Source organism: Lutjanus erythropterus, chromosome 14 (genome assembly GCF_056507025.1).
Source record: "Lutjanus erythropterus isolate fLutEry1 chromosome 14, fLutEry1.hap2, whole genome shotgun sequence".
NCBI lineage: Eukaryota > Metazoa > Chordata > Actinopteri > Lutjaniformes > Lutjanidae > Lutjanus > Lutjanus erythropterus.
In genome coordinates this window covers 526,142-547,522 of record NC_139330.1, presented here as the reverse complement: position 1 = coordinate 547,522, position 21,381 = coordinate 526,142, and the positions used below count along the sequence as shown (strand labels likewise).

Below are 21,381 nucleotides of genomic sequence, written 5' to 3'. Positions count from 1 at the left end.
CCAAATGTAAGTTGTGTATAAATGGGATTTGATTAGTTTACAAGATATATGGTGCATTCCAAAGGAGATTAATATGCAGATTATTTACAGATGATTTGTGATTAGAATTAGTAACATTAATTACAATGACATTTTTACAGACATATATAAATATAAACAGAAAAAAATTAAATTCAATTAAATGAAGCATTATATATATATATAATGCTTCATTGAATTGAACTGAAGTTTAAGATAAGACGGAGCTCCACTGTTTGATTTTGGTGCAGTCACTTATATTGCTTGTCAGTGTCCTGCAAAGTGAAGCCCAGGTTCCAGTCAGTGTCTGTTGACTGTTCTCCCTGCTCAGGGAACATCAGATCCCTCAGTAAAAACAACATTAAAAAAAGAACTCCTCTGTGAACTCCACTGTTGATTTTGGCACAATGACTGATGGGTAATCTTTGATGTCTTGTTCAGTTATTTGAAACGAGCATGTTTGCTGCCTGCTACGTCACAGTTCTGTGGGACCAGTTTCTCTCTCTCAGTTCCCCAGCTCTCCCAGTACTTTTCCATGCGCCTTGCCTCTCCTCCACTCTGCCTGCCAGCCACTCCCACTTCATCAGCCCAGCTCCACTCACCTGTGTGCACAGCTGCAACTCCTCAGTAACCAGACCAGTATAAGCTCCTCCTGCTCAGTTAGTCACTGCCACATTGTTTTTCTGTATCTCCACATAAGACTCTCCAGCACTCATTTGCCTGTTGCCAACCCTGCCTGTCTCTGACTCACCTGCCTTGTCTGGGCCCTGGAAAATCAACACAGCTTTCTGTCTCTGACCATGACATCTGCCCCAGTGCTTCTGTCCCTGTGGCTTTTCAGTGTTTCCCTCTCACTACATTGCAATGTGAGTGTCCCTGTTTTCCTGCTTCCTGTTTGTTCCAGTGGAGTGTATCTCCTCACCTCTCCACTGGATCCTTGACTCTCCGCTCGGCCTTGACTCACCTTCTGACTGTTCCCTGCTGGACTGCTTGCTTGAACTGTATTCTTACCTGGTTTTTGATCTGCTGTCTCCATGACAACACCTTCTACCTGCCTGTTGTGTGTGAGCACGCTCCATTGACTCTGAACTCTCCTGCTCTCTGATTCAGCTCATTCATCCTGAGCCTCTGGATCTGCCTCAAACCACAGCAAACCCACATCCTCAAGCTGAGCTTAACCATGTACTTCCTGTCTGCGTATACCATTTCCTGCAAAGCCTTTAATAAAGGTCATTACCAACTATCCTTCTTTACAGTGTTTGTGTGCTGCTAGTGGGTCAGAATCTTACTGAATATGGCTGAACACCACAATCAATGGACTTCACAGGGAACTACTGGGTAATCAATGCAGCCAAACATATAACAGGTAGATCAGACCAAGCAATCTGATTGGTCAAGTTGACATTTAGAACATGCTCATATCAGCTCAGCATGACAGCACACCATGTTCCTCACAAAAAAAGGGGGGTGTTTCTGAAACATTTTTATTCATGAGAATAAATTAGGGCTGTTTTGGGGCAGCTTTTTTATAATGAAAGTTGCACATTTTTGTGTATTATTACCGACAAAAAGAACCACACCACACTCTAGTCTGAGTGTTTTCAATAACCTCACCAAAAAAGCTCACAAGTACAAAACTCCAACAAAATCTACTTTATTTGTAGTTGAAGTGCACAGAGTGTTGATAAATGACAGTAACAATGACAAAGTGTTTCAGTACCTGTGAAAAAAATTGAAATTCAAAAAACTAGTGAATAACAAAACAAATCAACTCATAAATAATGATGTATTAAGTTACCCAGCAGTATGTGAAGTCATAAATATGTTTATGTTAACTCTGAGCCATGTCAAAGACTCCTGCCACTTACTTTTGTACCACCAGATGGTACCACATGATTTCTGAGAGCAGTGAAGTTTGTGTCTATAAGATGCAGTAAATGTTCATCTTACACAACATCAGATTTGGATTAACTTGATCCGATTCAAAGGTGTGTGAGTGAAACCTCTGATCGTTGATCTGCACCTCAGTTCTGATCACTGATCACTTTTACTCTGTTTCATATCAGAGTCAACTGAACTTTCTGGGTTCAAACATAAGAAACAGTTAAAAAAAACATGATCAATACCAGATCAATTGTTATTACACAGAGAAGATGCTCTCAAAGTTTTACTGAAAGAATCTTGTTTGACATTTTAATTTGTTCACACCTCCTTTCAGATAACACATCATTTCAGGTAATTACATCAACTTTGCTTTGCTGTTTCAACTATCCAACTGCATGGCCACAAGTCCCAGAAAACTCTCATCCCCCAGTCCCAATCCATCATCTCCAACTGCATTTACAACCGCTGAGAAATCACCTTGGTACTAAGTAACATCAGCTCTAATCCTGTACAGATGGAACTATCTGGTCAGCAGTGAAAAAGGTGTTTCAACAGGAGAAGACTCTCCCTCCTACAGAGAACACAGAGACACTGAACCAGACCAACCAGACCAGAAACCAAATCCAGGATACAGAGGTTCAGTGAATGTGGTGTTGAAGGTGTGGAGGTGGATCAGTTTGTCAGAGGAGACTCTGTAGAAGGACAGAGAGCCAGCAGGACAGTCCACATACACTGCTACTCTGTGAGAGACAGAGGAGGAGGAGGAGGTGATGGATGTGCCTTGGTTATTGTACCAGACATAGTGGTTGCCATCAGAGCACTCCAGACTCCAGGACTGATCATTCCTTCCAAACCTGCATTTATATCCAATTCCTCTCCTGCTGATTCCTCTGTAACTCACTGATATATCAACATGTCCACTCCACTCAACCTCCCAGTAACAGCGACCAGTCAGACCAGTTCTACACAGCAGCTGAGGCCACTGATCAAATCGGTCTGAGTGATCAGGATATGACTGATCCTCCTTCACGTATGTCACCTTCGTGTTGTTGTCAGACAGTTTGATCTTTTTGTTCACTGTGTTCATGTCAAGTGTGAGTTCACAGGAATCTGATGGAGAGAACAAGACACAATACAGCTGCAGTTATTAATCAATTATCAGTTCACTGATTGGCAGTTTAAGTATAAGAGATTTGAATGAGTGATATCACAGTTTGAAGATAGTTGAATTTGTACAACGTTGTTTTCACACTTACACTTCCTCAGACCTGGTCTCAACCATCGAACTCCAGCAGGCTCCACCCTGAAAAGAGGAGGAGGGTCAGACCAGTACATCATCTTTCACTTGGAAATATTATCACTCTCATACACAGAGGTTTGTTATTCTGTTCACATGTAGCAGTTATTATTAATAAGTTGATATTCATCTAGTTCAGCTGAGCTTCTTCTTATTGTTTGGTTGGTCAATGGCTGCCACTCGTTTTTTTCAGAAAATAAGTAAAAAAAAAATTCAGTGTTTAGTAACCCGATGATGACACTTGTTTATATTCCATCTCCTAGTAACAGTCAGTGATGGGTTTCATTATTTTTAATCTAGAGATGAAACTATCACAGTTCAAGTTCACCAGCAGCCACAGAGGTCTTACCTGCGTCTCCTTGACACATTGAGTGGCTGTAATAACTGTTCATTGACAACCACTTGGTTCAAAAGTAAAGTGGCTGCAGGACCATTCAACCTTTACTATTAGAATAGCCATAAATTTGGTTATTTAAATTTTTTTTTCAAGTTTGTATTTTGGTTACTATTTTGAAGATCCAAGGGTTGTGTTCAGAAGCTATTAAGGTTTAAACTTAAACATTTGCCTCTCTTAGTTATTAGTAGTCAAAGTTTATGATAGCTGAGTATCACAAAGTATAAGGCTGTACATATAAGTATGTAGTATTTTATTGGTTAATAAGGTTAAAAAAGAATATTAATGTTAATAATGATGACATTTTAAAAACTTCATACTTAATACCTGAGACTGTTCAGTCTCCAGTGTGGATCCTTCAATCCAGCAGACAGGAGCTTCACTGCAGAATCTCCTGGATGATTGTAGCTCAGGTCCAGTTCTCTCAGGTGGGAGGGGTTGGAGGTCAGAGCTGAGGCCAGAGAAGAACAGCCTTCCTCTGTGATCAGACAACCTGACAGACTGCAAACACACAACACAACACAAATTTAATTTTTCTACCACATATTGACACTATTCCAGCAACTAGGAAACAATACATACAGAGAAGCCTGAATTTGGTCTTCAGAAGCTGCAGCCTTTATTCATGGACAAACTGTAACCTACATTGTGTTTGCAGCCAGATTGACAACTTCATTGCTCACTATTTCCTCTGTTTGCACTCGCTGTCACTCTCTAGTGCTCTCTCTCTCTTGCTTGCTCAGCCTCACACTTAATATGCTACCACCAAGTGGAACCTTGGCACTAGGCACTACAGTGGAAAAAAGAGTGACTCGAGTAAAACTGAGCCATACTATGCAGTGGAAACATGGCTTACATACTGTGAGTGTACTGTGAGGGCTGAAATACCCTGATATCTTTGTAATATAATTTAAGTTTCAACAATAGAGTGAGAAAATACGATAGACTTTCTTTCTTGAGAAAAATGAACTCCTTTAATGTTTCCGCTGAGATGACGACACTCTTCTACAGGAGTTTAATTGAATCTGTTTTAACTTTCTACATTGCTGCTTGGTTTGGAAACCAAGTCCTGTAGTAATCGACTTCAAAGTCTTGTGAAAAGTGCCAGTAAAAACTTGGGGAGGGGTCAGAACAAGCTTTTGGCTATTTATAACAGGGAGGTACTTAGGAGGACTAATGCTATACTGGTCTGTCAGGACTGCCCATTATATAGGGAGTTTGAGCTGCTGCCCTCAGGTCGCCATTTCAGGGCACCTGTTCAGAAGACTAAAAGATTTCATACCTATTTCATTCCAAGTGCTATAGATATGCTCAGTAGCACCCAGCACCTTGTCTACAGTCCTGCACTATCATGGCACATTTTACACACCTGCATTTAGGCATTCTTGCATCTTTGTACTTGATATGAAATTTCCATCAATTTTCCATCCTTTGACCTAGTATGTGTTTTTTATCGCATAGTTTGTATTGTATTAATGTTCCTGCTGTTGATGATGTGGCCCTTTTGTATCATTTTTTCATGTAAACTCTTGCTGCACAACAAATTTCCCTGAGGGGACAATAAAGAAACTTAATCCAACCATAAACACATTTATGTAAAGAGAAACTAAATAAACACAACAGGTTTGAAATCATATGGCAAAATTTTTCAGGTTACAAGTGTATCCAGTGATGTAAATTAGGTTTTAAATGGCCATCACTTGAACTGGTTGATGAATCCTGACCTGAGAGTTTCCAGTGTACAGTGTGGATTTTCAAGTCCAGCAGACAACAGTTTCACTCCTGAATCCTGCAGGTTGTTGTCACTCATGTCCACTTCTGTCAGAGTAGAGGACTGGGACCTGAGAACTGAGGACAGAGCTTCACAGCTTCTCTCTGAGAGTTTACAGTCACTCAACCTGATGAGACAGTAAAGGAAAACACGTGTACATTTCTATCATTCCTGTTGAAAAGAGAACATTATGCTGAGAATGTAGTAAATAAATCCAACAATCTCTATCTGTGTACTCACAGAGCTTTGTTGGAGGCTTTGACCACTGGCAGCAGCCTCAGAAGAGCCTCCTCTGAAGCAGAGTATTTCTTCAGGTCAAACACGTCCAGATCTTTTTCTGATGACAGTAAGATGAAGACCAGAGCTGACCACTGAGCAGGAGACAGTTTATCTGTGGACAGACGTCCTGAACTCAGGTACTGTTGGATCTCCTCCACTAGAGAACGATCATTCAGTTCATTCAGGCAGTGGAACAGATTGATGCTTCTCTCTGGAGACAAATCCTCATTGATCTTTTTCTTGATGTACTGGACTGTTTCCTGGTTGGACTGTGAGCTACTTCCTGTCTGTGTCAGCAGACCTTGTAGGAGAATCTGATTGGTCTGCAGTGAAAGACCCAAGAGAAACCGGAGGAACAAGTCCAGGTGTCCATTAGGACTCTGTAAGGTCTTGTCCACAGCAGTCTGGAAGAAGTGTGTCTCTGCAGATTCGTCTTGTCTTGTTCCAGATTTCTGGGATGTTGTTTGTTCTTCTGACAGCAGATTGACTCCAGAGTTGATGAATGTCAGATGGACATGAAGAGCAGCCAGAAACTCCTGAACACTCAGATGGACGAAGCAGAACACCTTGTCCTGGTACAGTCCTCTCTCCTCTTTAAAGATCTGTGTGAACACTCCTGAGTACACTGAGGCTGCTCTGATATCGATGCCACACTCTGTCAGGTCTGATTCATAGAAGATCAGGTTTCCTTTCTGCAGCTGATCAAAAGCCAGTTTTCCCAGAGACTCAATCATCTTCCTGCTCTCTGGACTCCAGTGTGGATCCGTCTCAGATCCTCCATCATACTTGACGTTCTTCAGTTTGGACTGAACCACCAGGAAGTGGATGTACATCTCAGTCAGGGTCTTGGGCAGCTCTCCTCCCTCTCTGGTCTTCAACACGTCCTTCAGAACTGTAGCAGTGATCCAGCAGAAGACTGGGATGTGACACATGATGTGGAGGCTTCGTGATGTCTTGATGTGGGAGATGATTCTGCTGCTCTGCTTCTTGTCTCTGAATCTCTTCCTGAAGTACTCCTCCTTCTGTTCATCAGTGAACCCTCTGACCTCTGTCACCATGTCAACACACCCAGGAGGGATCTGATTGGCTGCTGCAGGTCGTGTGGTTATCCAGAGGCGAGCAGAGGGAAGCAGTTTCCCCCTGATGAGGTTTGTCAGCAGCACATCCACTGAGGTGGACTCTGTAACATCAGTCAGGATCTCATTGTTGTGGAAGTCCAGAGGAAGTCGACACTCATCCAGACCATCAAAGATGAACACAACCTGGAACTCTTCAAACCTGCAGATTCCTGCTTCTTTGGTTTCAGTGAAGAAGAGATGAACAAGTTCCACCAAGCTGAACTTTTTCTCTTTCAGCACATTCAGCTCTCTGAAAGTGAATGGAAACATGAACTGTATGTCCTGGTTGGTTTTGTCTTCAGTCCAGTCCAGAGTGAACTTCTGTGTTAAGACTGTTTTCCCGATGCCAGCCACTCCCTTTGTCATCACTGTTCTGATTGGTCCATCTCTTCCAGGTGAGGGTTTAAAGATGTCTTCATGTCTGATTGTTGTTTCTGGTCTGTCTGGTTTCCTGGATGCTGTTTCAATCTGTCTGACCTCATGTTCATCATTGACCTCTGAAGCCCCTCCCTCTGTGATGTAGAGCTCTGTGTAGATCTGGTTCAGAGGGGTTTTAGGGTTTCCTGCTTTAGAAATCCCCTCAAACACACACTGGAACTTCTTCTTCAGGTTAGATTTATGTTTATGCTGGATACAAACTGGAGCAGGATATCCTGAATGAAAACACGATAACATTTAAACATTTCACTTCCTCAAAGAATTAGCACATTCATGGACTTGGTTCATCTCTTGAGACACTAGTAAATGTCAGATTTCCCGTATCAGAACATGTTAATCATTGAGAGAAATTATCTTACGTTGGCCCAGGTTCAAGTCCAGCCTGTAGCCTTTTGCTATGGGTCATCCCCTCTCTCTCTACATAATAAAGGCAAAAGCCTAACAAATATTTAATAAGAAAGAGAAATCCTCTTACTGCTCTGCAGACGGTCAGCCAGCTCCTCCTGCTTCATTCTCCTCAGAAAGTGCAGTGTGATGTTCAAAAATGCCTCTCTGCTGCTCCTCATCTGCTCTTCATCATGACATGACAACATCTCCTCATCCTCACTCAGACTGTCTAAGCATTGTGGGTAATCTATACCTAGAGCCTTCTTGATTTTCTTCATCTCGTGCTTCACAAAATTGATCATGTTTTCCTCCAGTAGCTGGAACAAAATATTATATGAATTACAAAACCAAGCTAAATACCATGGAAACATGAAAACAGTCTGATGGAGATGATTGTGAACTGAATAGATGTAACAACAGTTGTTGTAGATGTACATACCATAAATATGGAGTCTGTGTACATTTGAAGCTGGGCAGATTGACCACTGGGAACTTCTGAGCTCCCCTGGTTGACTCTGTGGATGAATCATCAAGAATTAGCACAAATTCGGTCTAACCATGCAGAGACAAAGACAAGGTAGCCCCAGAGGCAGGTGTCGGAGAGCTGCAGTCATTAGAGGAGCACAGGAACAGCACAGACACAAATGGAGTCGCAGAAGAAGTTGTCAGAGGGAAAGAGAAAAAGCATAAGTGTAGATTTCTGTTTGCAATGTATAACCCAGACACCACAAATGGGACCTTTCTTTATACCAAAAAAGAAAGACACCTGAGGTACACAAACCACACCCCTCAATAAACACATACCTCACACTGGCAAAAATTGTAACTGATAATAAATCAAACCCTAACAACTGTAATGCATGTGGATTAAACCCACACAACCCAAGAGAAGGGTAACTGGATGTGTTGGGGATACAAGTAATGAGAGTCCTTACTCATCTTCTTGAAAAGACTTCGAAAACACCATGGACAAGATTTTGGTGCCCTGAAAAAGATTTTACTATACTAACACTAATATCCATCATAGGGTGAGAAATCAAGTGTTAAAGTGTTGATAATTCGTGGACCCCTCCTTGAACCGCCACCTTACCGTGGGGGAGGGGTTTGAGTACCTGAATAATCTTAGGAGCTATGTTGTTGGGGGTTTATTGCCCCTTGTTAGGTTCTCCCAAGGCAAACAGGTCCTAGGTGACAGGTCAGACGGTGCAGTTCCAGTGCCCCTAATGAATAGTGTAACAACAGGGATGTCTATGCCTCCCAGATTAGCGTCACCAGGGCCCCACCCTGGAACCAGGTCCGAGGTTGGGGCTAGCAGGTGAGCGCCTGATGGCTGGGTTTTCATTCACGGGACCCAGCCAAGCCCAGTCTGAATAAGCAACGTTGGCTCGCCTTCCCGTTGGCCCATCACCTGGAGGAGGGTTCAGAAGGGGCCGATGCTGTGCGGTTTGGGTGGTGGTCATTGGCAGCATCCCGACGACCCAACCCCAGGACATGGAATCTACCCAGCCTTCTTGGAGACCATGGGAGGGGTGCTGGAAAGTGCTCCAACTGGAGACTCCATCGTTCTACTGGGGGACTTCAACGCCCACGTAGGTAGCAGTTTGTCCATAACGAACACCATGTTCAACCATAAGGGTGTCCATCAGTGCATGTGGCATGGGGATGCCCTAGGTTGGAGGTCAGTGATCGACTTTGTAGTCGTGTCAACTGACCTTCGGCCATATGTCTTGGACACTCAGGTGAAGAGGGGCTGAGCTGTCAACTGATGACCACCTGGTGGTGAGTTGGATCCGCTGGTGGAAGAGGAAGCTGGACAGACTTGGCAGGCCCAAATGCATTGTAAGGGTCTGTTGGGAACATCTGGTGGAATCCTCTGGGTTGAGGGGTCTTCAACTCTCACCTCCAGGAGAGCTTTGACCAGATCCTGAGGGAGGCTGGAGACATTGAGTCCAAATGGACTATGTTCTCCACCTTCATTGTTGACGTCGCCGTTCGGAGCTGTGGCCGTAAGGTCTCCGGTGCCTGCCGCGGTAGCAATCCCCAAACCCAGTGGTGGACACCGGAGGTCAGGGATGCCGTCAGGCTGAAGAAGGAGTCCTATTGAGCTTGGTTGGCTCGTGGGACTCAAGCAAAAACCCAGGTATGGGAAAAGTTCGGGGAGGCCATGGAGGAGGACTACTGGCCGGCCTCAAAGAGATTCTGGCAAACTGCCCGGCACCTCAGAAAGGGGAAGCAGTACCCTGCCAACACTGTTTACAGTGGTGGCGGGGAGCTGTTGACTTCGACTGGGGACATTGTTGGACGGTGGAAGGAATACTTCGAGGATCTCCTCAATCCCACTGACACGCCTTCCGTAGAGGAAGCAGAGGCTGGGGACCCAGAGGTTGATTCATTCATCACCTAAGCTGAAGTCACTGAGGTAGTTCGGAAGCTCCTCGGTGGCAAGGCACCGGGGGTGGATGAGATCCACCCTGAGTGCCTCAAGTCTCTGGATGTTGTAGAGCTGTCTTGGTTGACACGCCTCTGCAACATCGTGTGGCAGTTGGGGACATTGCCTCTGGACTGGCAGACTCGGGTGGTGGTCCCTCTATTTAAGAAGGAGGACCGGAGGGTGTGCGCCAACTATAGGGGGATCACACTCCTCAGCCTCCCTGGGAAGGTCTATTACAGGGTACTGGAGAGAAGAATTCAGCCAATTCGACCGTGTCCCTCGTGGCATTCTGTGGGAGGTGCTTCGGGAGTATGGAGTTCGGGGCTCTTTGCTAAGGGCTGTACGGTCTCTGTATGGCCGGAGCAGGAGCTTGGTTTGCATTGCCAGCAATAAGTCAGACCTGTTCCCGGTGCATGTTGGACTCTGGCAGGGCTGCCCTTTGTCACCGGTTCTGTTCATTATTTTTATGGACAGAATTTCTAGGCGCAGCCAGGGGCTGTGTGAGGTTTGGGGACCACAGGATCTCATCTCTGCTTTTTGTGGATGATGTTGTCCTGTTGGCTCTTTCAAACCAGGACCTTCAGCATGTACTGGGGCGGTTTGCAGTGTGAAGTGTGAAGCGGCTGGGATGAGAATCAGCACCTCCAAGTCCGAGGCCATGGTTCTCGACCGGAAAAAGGTGACTTGCCCCTCTGGGTCGGAGAAGAGTTCAAATGTCTTGGGGTCTTGTTCACAAGTGAGGGGAGGAGCGTGAGATTGACAGATGGATTGGCGCGGCGGCGGCAGAAATGCGGTCATTGCACCGGTCTGTCGTGGGAAAGAAGGAGCTGCGCCAAAAGGCAGAGCTCTTGATTTACTGGTCAATCTGTGTTCCTACCCTCACCTATGGTCATGAACTTTGGGTCATGCAAGATACATCAAATGACACTTTTCTACACAAAGTGGATTGATTGTGAGCCACCAACTTCAGTCAAGTTGAGCAAGTCATTACAATGGAAAGCTAGAAAAATATTAAAAATATATTACAACAAACACCAACACTGTTGCTACAAATAAGGCAGGAGAAGAAGAATGCTGGCAGAAAAGTACTAATCAACTTAATGAGTTCTTAGCACTTCTGTTCATTTCTTACATGACAACTGCACATTAAACAACAACATGGTATCTAAACTGTACTGTTGGTCTGACACTGTCCCATGACGAAGGATATGTAGAAATCACTTAGGTTTTTGGCCAAAGTGAAATTAATTATACTGATTGAGCATTATCCATGATTAATAAGATAGACTAATCAATTTTCTAATCAGTGTTCTGAGCTGCAATATCTGCAATGCAAAACAGACTTGACAACAAATCAAGATCAAGCTTAAAAACATCAAAGTGTCTGTAGATGCTTTATCATTCCGTTTGTGTGTGGTTAATATGCTGTGTAAAATTCAAAGTGTTAATATGACCTGAAGCAAACAGGAAAAATTACTTTCTGTATCACCAAACTGAGGTTCCTGTGGCAGTGTGATTATGAGTTCAGCATAAGTTACCATGGTGATCTAGCCAGGTTAAAAGACAGCCATCTTTGTGACATTGAAAACTCTGACTTGAGTCAACATAGCTTGTTCATTAATCATACGTAATAATACCAGCCTCAGCTGTTGTCACTGACATGTTTGTGTTCCTGTTCTCAGATTACTTTGAGGTATGTAGTGTTGATGCGAGGGAGGAGCTCAGTGGAGCATGTCAGGAATCAAATTTATACTCAGATCATAGTCAGTCTTAATGACAGCCTGGGTGTCCTGGGCAGATAAATTCTGTCTATGTGTGAAGAAGAATATGCCATCATTGCATCATTTATGTTCTGTGACACATTAGACAAAACCTTTCCACAAATGTGTAATTTCAGTTTTTTTTCTAAAAGGTTCATGGGGAGTTTCTGACCTCTAGTATGGAACTGGTTTTCTATGGGTGGGTCTCAGTGGGTTTGTTTATCTCCTACAGATGGTTTCTATTTCAGTGGTTATGATTACACTGGTCAACAGGTGGTGCTAACATGACAAGATATGCATCAACAAATACAACAAAGACAGTCAGCTAGAAAACAAATATATATGCATAGATGCTGCATTAACTGCCTCAGCCCTTTGCTATGATATGGCAACACTGCCACCATATTAGACCAGCAAGACTGACCTGAGAACAAATACATGTAAATGAAGGAGCTGCACTTTTTTCTGAATAAAAAGCACTATAGCTTTTATTTTTCAACCAATTCCAATGAGTCAAGAAATATTACTGCATGGAAATTTTCAAACGTAGTCCACTTTTTTGTTTATAGTAAAAATCCACAGAACAGCATTAATAACACTTCAAATCAGAATTTGATCATATAAAGCTGTTGATATTATAAAATGATTTTGACTTACTTTTTCTTCTTCTTTGAAGGTTTTTGTCGCTGAAAATATATTTCTTCAGTCATTGACCTTTTATCACCCTGGAGGGACACACAGCTGGATCCATGTCTTGTTTCAGGTCCTGGTCCAGTTCTTGCAGAGTCTGGTGTCTGTGGCTGTTCTGGGCTTTAAAGTGATAGTTCACCCAAAAATGAAATTTCCCTCAGTATCCCCCACTATCACTTTGAGAAAACAGAGCTAAGAGGGTGAATAATGATGATGGAGTGATCTGAGTGCTGATCTGTGGCATGGAGAACAAGTGATGGATGGTAAAGATCTTGATCTCACCTCTGGGCTTCATCTTCCCCACACAGAGTGGTTTTAGATGGAGGGACTACCTCGTCTTTGTCCTCAAACTGATTCATAGCAGAGTCCACACCTTAACACAAACACAACAGCCTGCTGGGATAATTCACACATTATTTTCCATCATTCCTCTCAGTCACCTTACAAACACAAAGAGTTGTGAATGCACAAAATGGCTCATCCACCTAAATACCAAAGACAAGATTAGAAATGGCAGCTGCAGTGTCATATCAATTAAATGATCCAAAATCAGTCATGTTACCTTTGCAGCTGGTGCTGGGTTCATATTCACATCAGCTCCCATAGACTTTCTACCTTGACGTGTAGGGGACATTACATTACATTCCAGACACTAAATACTTCAAACTAATCCATGGTTGTTTGTTATTGGACAGAGAAGATTCTCATTCACATTGGTCAGTGGTCAGGAAGAATGAGAGCACAACTTTGCAGTCAGAAAGCAGGGGAGAGACTAAAATGACTCTCTGGACACAGACTCATTTTGCCTTGTGGAAAACATGCCCCATCTCTGCTGTGATTGGCTTTACACTTCCAGGCATTCCCAGCAACACTAACATTTGCCTAGCTATGATGCTAACTGGTGATATAGTTATGACTGAAGGGAGAGCGACTCAACCATGGCAGCTCATGGTTTTTGTTCCTAGTTTGTGCATAGTCTTTTCCCCATTACCTTAAAGCTGCAGTAAGAAGAAAACCTACAAACGGGTGGTTGTTGAGTCTCATCACCAGGACATGAGTTAGGTTTATTTTCTCTGTCCTGAGTCCCACCTACCACTTGAGCAGCACACGCTTCATGCACACTCACAAAGTTTACCTAGGTGATCGTGAGCAAGAATGGACCAACAGATTTAACAAGTTTAATTATAACCTGTAATGATCTCAAAGGAGTATAGACTCATGTGAAGACACACTTACTGAGGCAGGGTAGATTCTTACTGATGGTCCAAAAGGTCATTCATGGGTAGGTAATCCAAAGCAGATCGTGAGTATAAACTCCATAAACCAGGGAAACTAATACAGTAAAAAGAAAAAAAAAGCACAGAAATAAAGACGAGGAATCCTGTCTTACAAGTGGCAAGGAAACAGGTGAGTATATATACACAGGGTTTACTATGGGGCTGATCAGGGGCAGGTGAGTAATAGGCAACAGGCGTGGCTGATGAAAGGCTGGAACAGATTAGGAGAAGCAGAGGAGGGAGGATAAGGACTACAAAATATAGCAGGAAACTACTAACACAAAACCTCAAACCACCATCATCATCACCATCTTGTATCTTGAAGACAGCTGGAAGGAAACAGTTAGTGTGAACCTGGATAACCTGCAGATATCTGTTGGAGGTGCTGTTGTAGTTACTGACTGTGACCACTGGAGTCATCACCTCCTTTTCTCTTTGAACCAGCAACTGGCAGCAAACACAAACCTGAAAACTGGTTTTCATGCATTCCACAGCTGATGACAAGATGACGAACCTCTTTTGAAGCAGAGAGAAGGGCTTGGTTTGTTGGCATAAAGCCAAGGAGGGCAAAGTCATCACCTGCCCTCATCTGCCTCTGACTGACAAAATGTTTGTTTGTGTTTGTTGGTTGGGTTGGTTAAGTTCAGGCATAAAGGGTGACTGGTGAGGGTTAGGCTAAGAATAACAGGAATCAGAGGCATAGTTATCCACAGTTCAGTGTCTAATAAGTGATTTTTTTAAAGATCAAACATCACATTCTAAAGTGTCCTTTTGTGAACACACCTGTGCAAAACTCCTGCTGTTTAATCAGCATCTCTTTATGTCACACCTGTTAGTGAGCACTTCTCCTTTGCCGAGATAATCCATCCACCTAACATGGACTTTAACACGTCTGTGAACAAAACTGTAGAGAAAAAATCTTTTGTGGGCACAGAGGTCTGAGTCTGAGATCTTTGATTTCCTCTCATGAAAAATGGGAGCAAAAAGGTCCAAATCTTTGACATAAATCTGTACTGAATTACAATCCTGTTACATATTACTGTTAGAAAAACACTTAATAAATGTATGAAATTAAATTAATATTATTAAGTATTCATCTGAGAATCTGCTCATAGTATTATTGTAACCGCTGATGTTAAATGCAAATTTACTCCCAACTCCTCTGTTCTGCTCAGTGGTCACTTCTACGGTTGCAAAGTTTCTGCATATTTCCTTAACCGCTAGTTGAAAATATTGATAGACTAATTGATTAATCATTAATAATTATAAAAATCATTAATAAGTTGATATATAGATATATAAACTACATGTTTGTATCATTTTTTCTCATTTTAAGTTTAAATTTCCACATTCATCAAATAACTCTGCCAGATCAAACAATGTCAAATGTGGTGCAGTTTTAATTGGTTAAATTATCAGTGGTAAATAATCAAATTATCATTAACATTCTATGTGGTCTATGTGTGATCAGATCACCTGATTGGCTACAAAAATGCAGATGAAAGGTTTGGATATTAACTCAAATTGTACACAGTACTCCATTATGATTTTAAAAGTAGATTACATGGTGAAATACATACTTAAGTATGAGTAAAAGTACAGACTAATCTACTCATAAGAGTATCAGTACCCCCCAAAATACCATTTAATTACAAGAATTTGACTATTTGTAATTAGTTACTTCCATCCCTGTTAATATGCATAGCAAGTGTTTGAAATCTGCCTATTGCATTTGCATTTTGCTATTGGTTGAACTATTGATAGCCTTTGTCACCAATGAATGACATCACTTTACTGTAATGCACCCTTTAAAACCAGAAAAAGACAACACTTATGTCTACATGCCACCATATAACCATATCCAAAATATAACATCATATCTAGTCTAGTGGTCTTATATCAATAACCATATAATATGGATTTATTGCCAAGCAGTACCGTGAAATGCTGTGACATGGTGCAATAAATACTTTTTGAATTCCAGTATTTGAACAGCTTTCATCTTTTACTTTATAAAATTATTTCATCTCCAACATCTGTCAGTCAGAGTACAGATTTCTTGTGTGGGTGTCAGATTGTTCAGCTGTAGGTTGTGTCTCTGCTTGTTGTTGTTAATTAATAACTTGCTAGTTTATCATGAGTGAACCACAGCTCACCACAATATCATGTCTGTAGATATTAAGAATCCTCTTTGTTAGGGGACCCAGACAGTTTATTTGAAGCCATTTTCCTTAGTCACTTTTGTCATCATGCAAATCAAACATTCATCTCATGTGAAATCTTTTCAAACATGTAAAAAAAATCTGTAATTAGACTCACTCACCTTGTCCCTGTGAATGTCCGTCAGATCAGCAGCTTTCTGGTGTCTCGTCTGTCTGTCTGTGTGTAAAAAGAAAGACCTGCTTATTTATCATATGTTATGTTCAGTAAAGATATAATCAGCATCTTAATCCTTCCTGTGTCTGAAGGCTGTCTCCTTTTCAACTGATTTGATCAAAGAATGCAGTCTGATTGGTCTGAAGGCACAAAGTCAGTTTCGGAGAAACAGTTCACATGGTCACGGTATTATGAGTCTGTCAAGCTATGACATCTAACCTCCTACAGTGTAATGGAGCATTTCTGAAAACCTATATTGCAACATTATACTGCTCTGTATTAGACTCAGCAGGTGTTTTAATGTAGTGCTTGTAGTGTCTCCATTACAGGTGAAGGATTTGGCGCAGTTTCATTCTCCCTGACTTCAGTAAAATAGTCTCATTATCCCAAAATAAAATAACTCACTGATTATTGTCTGTGTGGATGTGCAGTGTGTCGGACTGTCTTGAAGTAGCAACAATGATAGTTCTAGTTAAAAGTTACTAGTACTGCTAGATCATATCTGGATCACAACAGTCTTGACCTGTAGTTGAATAGGGTTGGTGTTTTGCTGTGTTTAAAGGGGCCTTCACATGACAAGAAATTTGCTCTTCGCTCACCGCCAGGTAGGGCGCAGAGGCGCCGAGCGGACGCGGAGGAGCTCAGGTATACGTCATCGAGAAGTGCGAGCTATTCCCGTTGCTAGGCAACACCAAACGCTACTTGTCACTCCGGGACGAGGAGGAAAAAGCAGACTCCCCTTTTGCAAAAACTAACCACAGCTCTATGTAACAACATGATAGGATTTACTGTCGCTGAGCTGAAGGACAGTTTATATCTGTGAAGCACTGATCCTCACTGTGTCTGCCTGGAATAACAAACATACACAAACAGCTAAACTAACGTTAGCATTGTATTTAGCTTAACGGTAGCTCGTAAACTCTGCCTAATCACAAGCCTGGTAGCCCGATCTGACTACTGACATTTCGCCAAGCAATACTCTTCCTGCCGAGATCGTGGTATCATGTGTTATACAGTTCGGGGAACTCGGAAACACAGAGAATGAGCTTTTTCTTCCATTTTCTCTCCCTCCTCTGTTTGTATGTGTCACTTCTGGCTACGTCACATTCAGCTGTTATCTCATTGGTTGCGCTTTGAAAGGTCAGCGGCAAACGAGGTCAGGTGCAGTGGTGAGCGGCAGATCCGAGCGGTGCGCCACGCCGAGGGTAGCGGTGCTGCTAGGTCGGGCGCTACCGCTCTGTCCATAGGAAAATAATGGGACAGCCAGAGCAAAGCGTTTTTACCGCTGATCATGTGTTGGGGCCTTAATGCATTGTAGGGGAATTATTGATTAGTAATTATTTTGCATCATTGTACACCGCCTTCAACATCGTGACTAATTTCAACCTAAATAGACGAACAATAACACATAGAAAAAAAGGATTTGTTGGCCTGCCCATCAGTGCATGTCACACATGACAGACGCAACAAGATGAAAATCATGTAAAAGACTCGAGATGTAATATGGCATAAAAGATGTAACAAGATGAAAAATGACGTGTAAGACGTAGCAAGAAAAAAAGATGTAACAAGACAAAAAAGACATAAGATAAAAAACAACATAAAAGATGCATCAACACAAAGACTTTTATAATTTGAGTACATTTAGAGCCTGTACTTTATCACTTTTACCGTATTAAAAAGTTGAATAAGGACCACTACTTTTACCAGAGTCTTTTTTCACAAGTATCTGTACTTCTGCTAGAGTAAAAATTGTTTGTACTGCCTCCTCTGTCAGTCATAATGTTGGTGTTTGGTCAGTCTAATATCTTCTAAGGTGGTACTTATTGTTGACTGTTGTGAGCCACACTGTCATCACAGTTTATCTTGTAACTGATCATAGGTGCAGCTGAGATGTAATAAGAGCGGGTGGAATTCAGGACAAGGAGTTATGGGTGGGTGTGTCATGTCAAAATGATTAACATGTTTGTTATCAATATTATCAAGCTCAGTGACAGATTCTGAGGATGATATGATGCACAGTGTTCTGGCACAGGTGACAGGTGTGTTACAGTCATTTCAGTCATGGATGTCATTAAGCTGAAGAAGCTCACAAACACATTTGTTTGACATTTTTATATTTTTCATCCAGCAGTAGCAGCTGCACTCTCCACCATCTGATCCGGACAATTCAGCCTTTTTGATAACCTAATCAGTGCAATATACAAGTAAAAATACATCAATAATACACTTTCTAAAAATTAAAAGCAGGACCTACGTAGGTAATTTGATCATATTTCCACAGATTCATGCGTTGTTCATATTATCTGATCTCTACAGTGGTTGATTTTCAGGACAAACAGGACAGGATTAAAGATTTATGACACATGCTTGTAATTTGGAACTGTCCTAATTTTTCAGGACATTTTTATGAACCTGACTATGTAGCAGGCTGATATTAAAGTAGAAATATTACATTAAAGACAAAATTTATTAAGTTTGTTGTATGTTGATTATATATTTTAAAATGAATTAGTTTCATCCTCAGTGTACCACTAGAGGGAGCCTGAGGACCATCAGTGATACTGATTTCATAGAATCTAGGCTCTGATCAAAGTTGTGAACATTGACACCTGCACTTGTGTAATTAGTGCAGATTGTGTAGTGAGTGTGTTGCATGTCACACCTGCTGTGTTCTCCTCCAGTTCTGTGTCAGACTGTTTGATGTAAAGTAGAGTTCTCATGATAAAAGAATTTAGAACTTTGATACAAAATGGTTAAAAATAAACATGAAATGCTGCCAATAAAAGTAAGAAAAAAATAAAATAAAAATCTTCATTATGCTATTTAAAAGAAGTGTTTATGACAACAGACATGAGACTGATAATACTGACCAAATGATATATCTGTCTGGTTCTATATATTACATTACTAAACTATACTTATTGATGCATTAATATTTTGGAACTGGTAAAGGTGGAGCTGATTTTTGATAACAAAAACAACCAGAATAACAACAATAATAACAATAAACTTTATTTATACAGACATACCATTACATGCAAAAACAGTACCAAAAGTAAAAGTACTAACTGTGCAAAACCAAAACCAAAAAGATAAAATAACAGAGAACGATTTATGATGTATTAATGTATTGATCACTTGAATGTAGAGCTGCAACAATTAATCAAATATTTGATTACTAATCAATTATTAAATTAACCTGCAACTACTTTGATAATTGCCGAATCATTTGAGTAGCTATTTTAAATAAAAAGTCAACTTCTCTAACTCCAGCTTAAATTGGAATATTTTCTGGTTTCTCTATTCTTTTATAACAATAACTGGAATATCTTTGGTTTCTGGACCAAATAAGACATTTGAAGATGTCATCTTGGACTTTGAAAACACTGATCAACATTTTTCAACATTTTATAGCAACTTAATCAAGAACATAACCAACCGATGAATCGACTCTGAACATTTGTATATTTTTTTCCTGTCTGGTTGATGATGGAGATGATAATGAAGCAGCAGGCGGAGATGAGAGAAGCTCAGAGATTATATAACAGAAACACAGAGGAAGAGGAGCAGATGTGTTCGTCTGATTCAGCTGAACAACAAACACTGTGTAACAGGAAATATTTCAACAATCTAAAACATGATTGGTTTGGTTTTTGGTGAGGATGAAATCCACCACAGAAGAAACAGAGCAGGAGGGGTTCTGTACACCACAGAAGCATCATTAGATGATGGCTGTGGCTGAAATAACAGATTTATCACCCCGCTGCTCCGTCTTCTACAGCTGTCACTTTTTCAAATAATGGCTAATAGCAATTTTTTTTTGGCTGATATTGTAATTGTGATATGATTTCTGATATTGGAGAGAATGCTAAGCTTTGCAGTATTATTCTAATTTTCTCTGTAAAACATATTATAATTATTAAGCTGTGATCTTTGCCGAGACGTGTACTGAAGAAAGATGTTTTCTTCAGTCTCTGCAGCACATTTTGACATATTTTGCCTTTAACAAATATTGTGCCTCCTGCGATTTAAACCACCTGTGTCTCAGCTCCTCTCACTGAGGATTATGAGAGAGAGATGTGAGGAAGAGACATGAGGACAGAGAAGACGAAGCTGCGACATGAGAAATTCTTGGTTCATCAGTGTCAGTCTGAAGCAACGCAGTTACAGCTGAATCAGACTGCTTATAGTATTCATTTAGATCAGTAAACAGCTGATTATTAGTAGCATTATAACTGATGTTGATTTTAATCATCATGCACGATTTGGTAAAAAAGTCATATTGTAATTATTTTGACTGATATGATTAGTGGAAATGATCATTGTAGCATTGCAATTTCCATGTTTTTACAGAAAAGAACCTATAAAACCGTGATGATGTGATGTTTCTTGAGACCCAAATCAAACCAAGATTTTTTTTCTTTTTAGATTTTTAGGCCAGGACATCTTTGCAGCACTACGGTCTCTTCTTATAACGCTGTTAACTCACACATTTCTCCTTTATCCAAAAATTTGATTTGGTTCTGTGATTTGGATACTGCACTTTGTCATATTGCAGTTTTATTGCAATTGTGAGTAAGTGTGCAGCTTGAATTGAAATTTGGATTGAAAGATTGGATTATGCTCACTTTGGAAAATCTAGTTTTTCATAATGTGCAGCTGCAGCATGGAACAACATGCAGAACAATTTAAAGCTTTCCTCATTTTTATCCACAGGGCAAAGTAAATCTGTAACTATCACATTTTACTTCCAGGTGTTCCTGTTTCAGCTTATTAATATGCCTTAAGTTTGAACTGTTTTTATTTATTATTGACATTTTTATTTAGTCTTAAAATGTTATTGTGGCTTTAATTGTTTTTTTTTCTTCTTGCTGCCACTTTTATGTAAGTTTCTGGTTTTTTTTGTTTTGTTTTGGTGTCTAGGACCTTTTATTTCATTGTTTTACTCGGCTATGTTGTAAATGAGGTCTCTACCTCAGTTCATTTCTGAGTTAAAATAAAGGTTGAATTAATGAATGGTTGAATGTGTGCTGTTTTGTTTTCATGGATCAAATTAAAATCACACTTACACTTCCTCAGACCTGGTCTCAGCCATCGAACTCCAGCAGGCTAACTCAGATCCTACTCACATTCCAGGGTAGGAGACTCTCCTACTAAGTTAAAAATGCTTAAGAACCAGGTTATCAGTGCTAAAAATGCTTAAGTAGAAATTTGCCAGACTCCATCAAAAATCATACACACTGTCTACAAGAATTCTC

The 21,381-nt window shown here is 41.0% G+C and overlaps 1 protein-coding gene across 1 annotated transcript; it reads right to left on the bottom strand.

The window, feature by feature from the left end:
• Nucleotides 1-1,704: 1,704 nt before the first annotated feature.
• Nucleotides 1,705-12,892, bottom strand: LOC146314966 (NLR family CARD domain-containing protein 3-like). Its single transcript, XM_084735260.1, is given in 10 exon segments — nucleotides 1,705-2,513; nucleotides 2,516-3,012; nucleotides 3,159-3,205; nucleotides 3,921-4,094; nucleotides 5,318-5,491; nucleotides 5,605-7,414; nucleotides 7,675-7,903; nucleotides 8,026-8,101; nucleotides 12,435-12,587; nucleotides 12,750-12,892. Coding segments are annotated over 10 exon segments (3,300 nt in total). The 5' UTR covers nucleotides 12,827-12,892; the 3' UTR covers nucleotides 1,705-2,450.
• Between the last annotated feature and the right edge of the window lie 8,489 nt (nucleotides 12,893-21,381).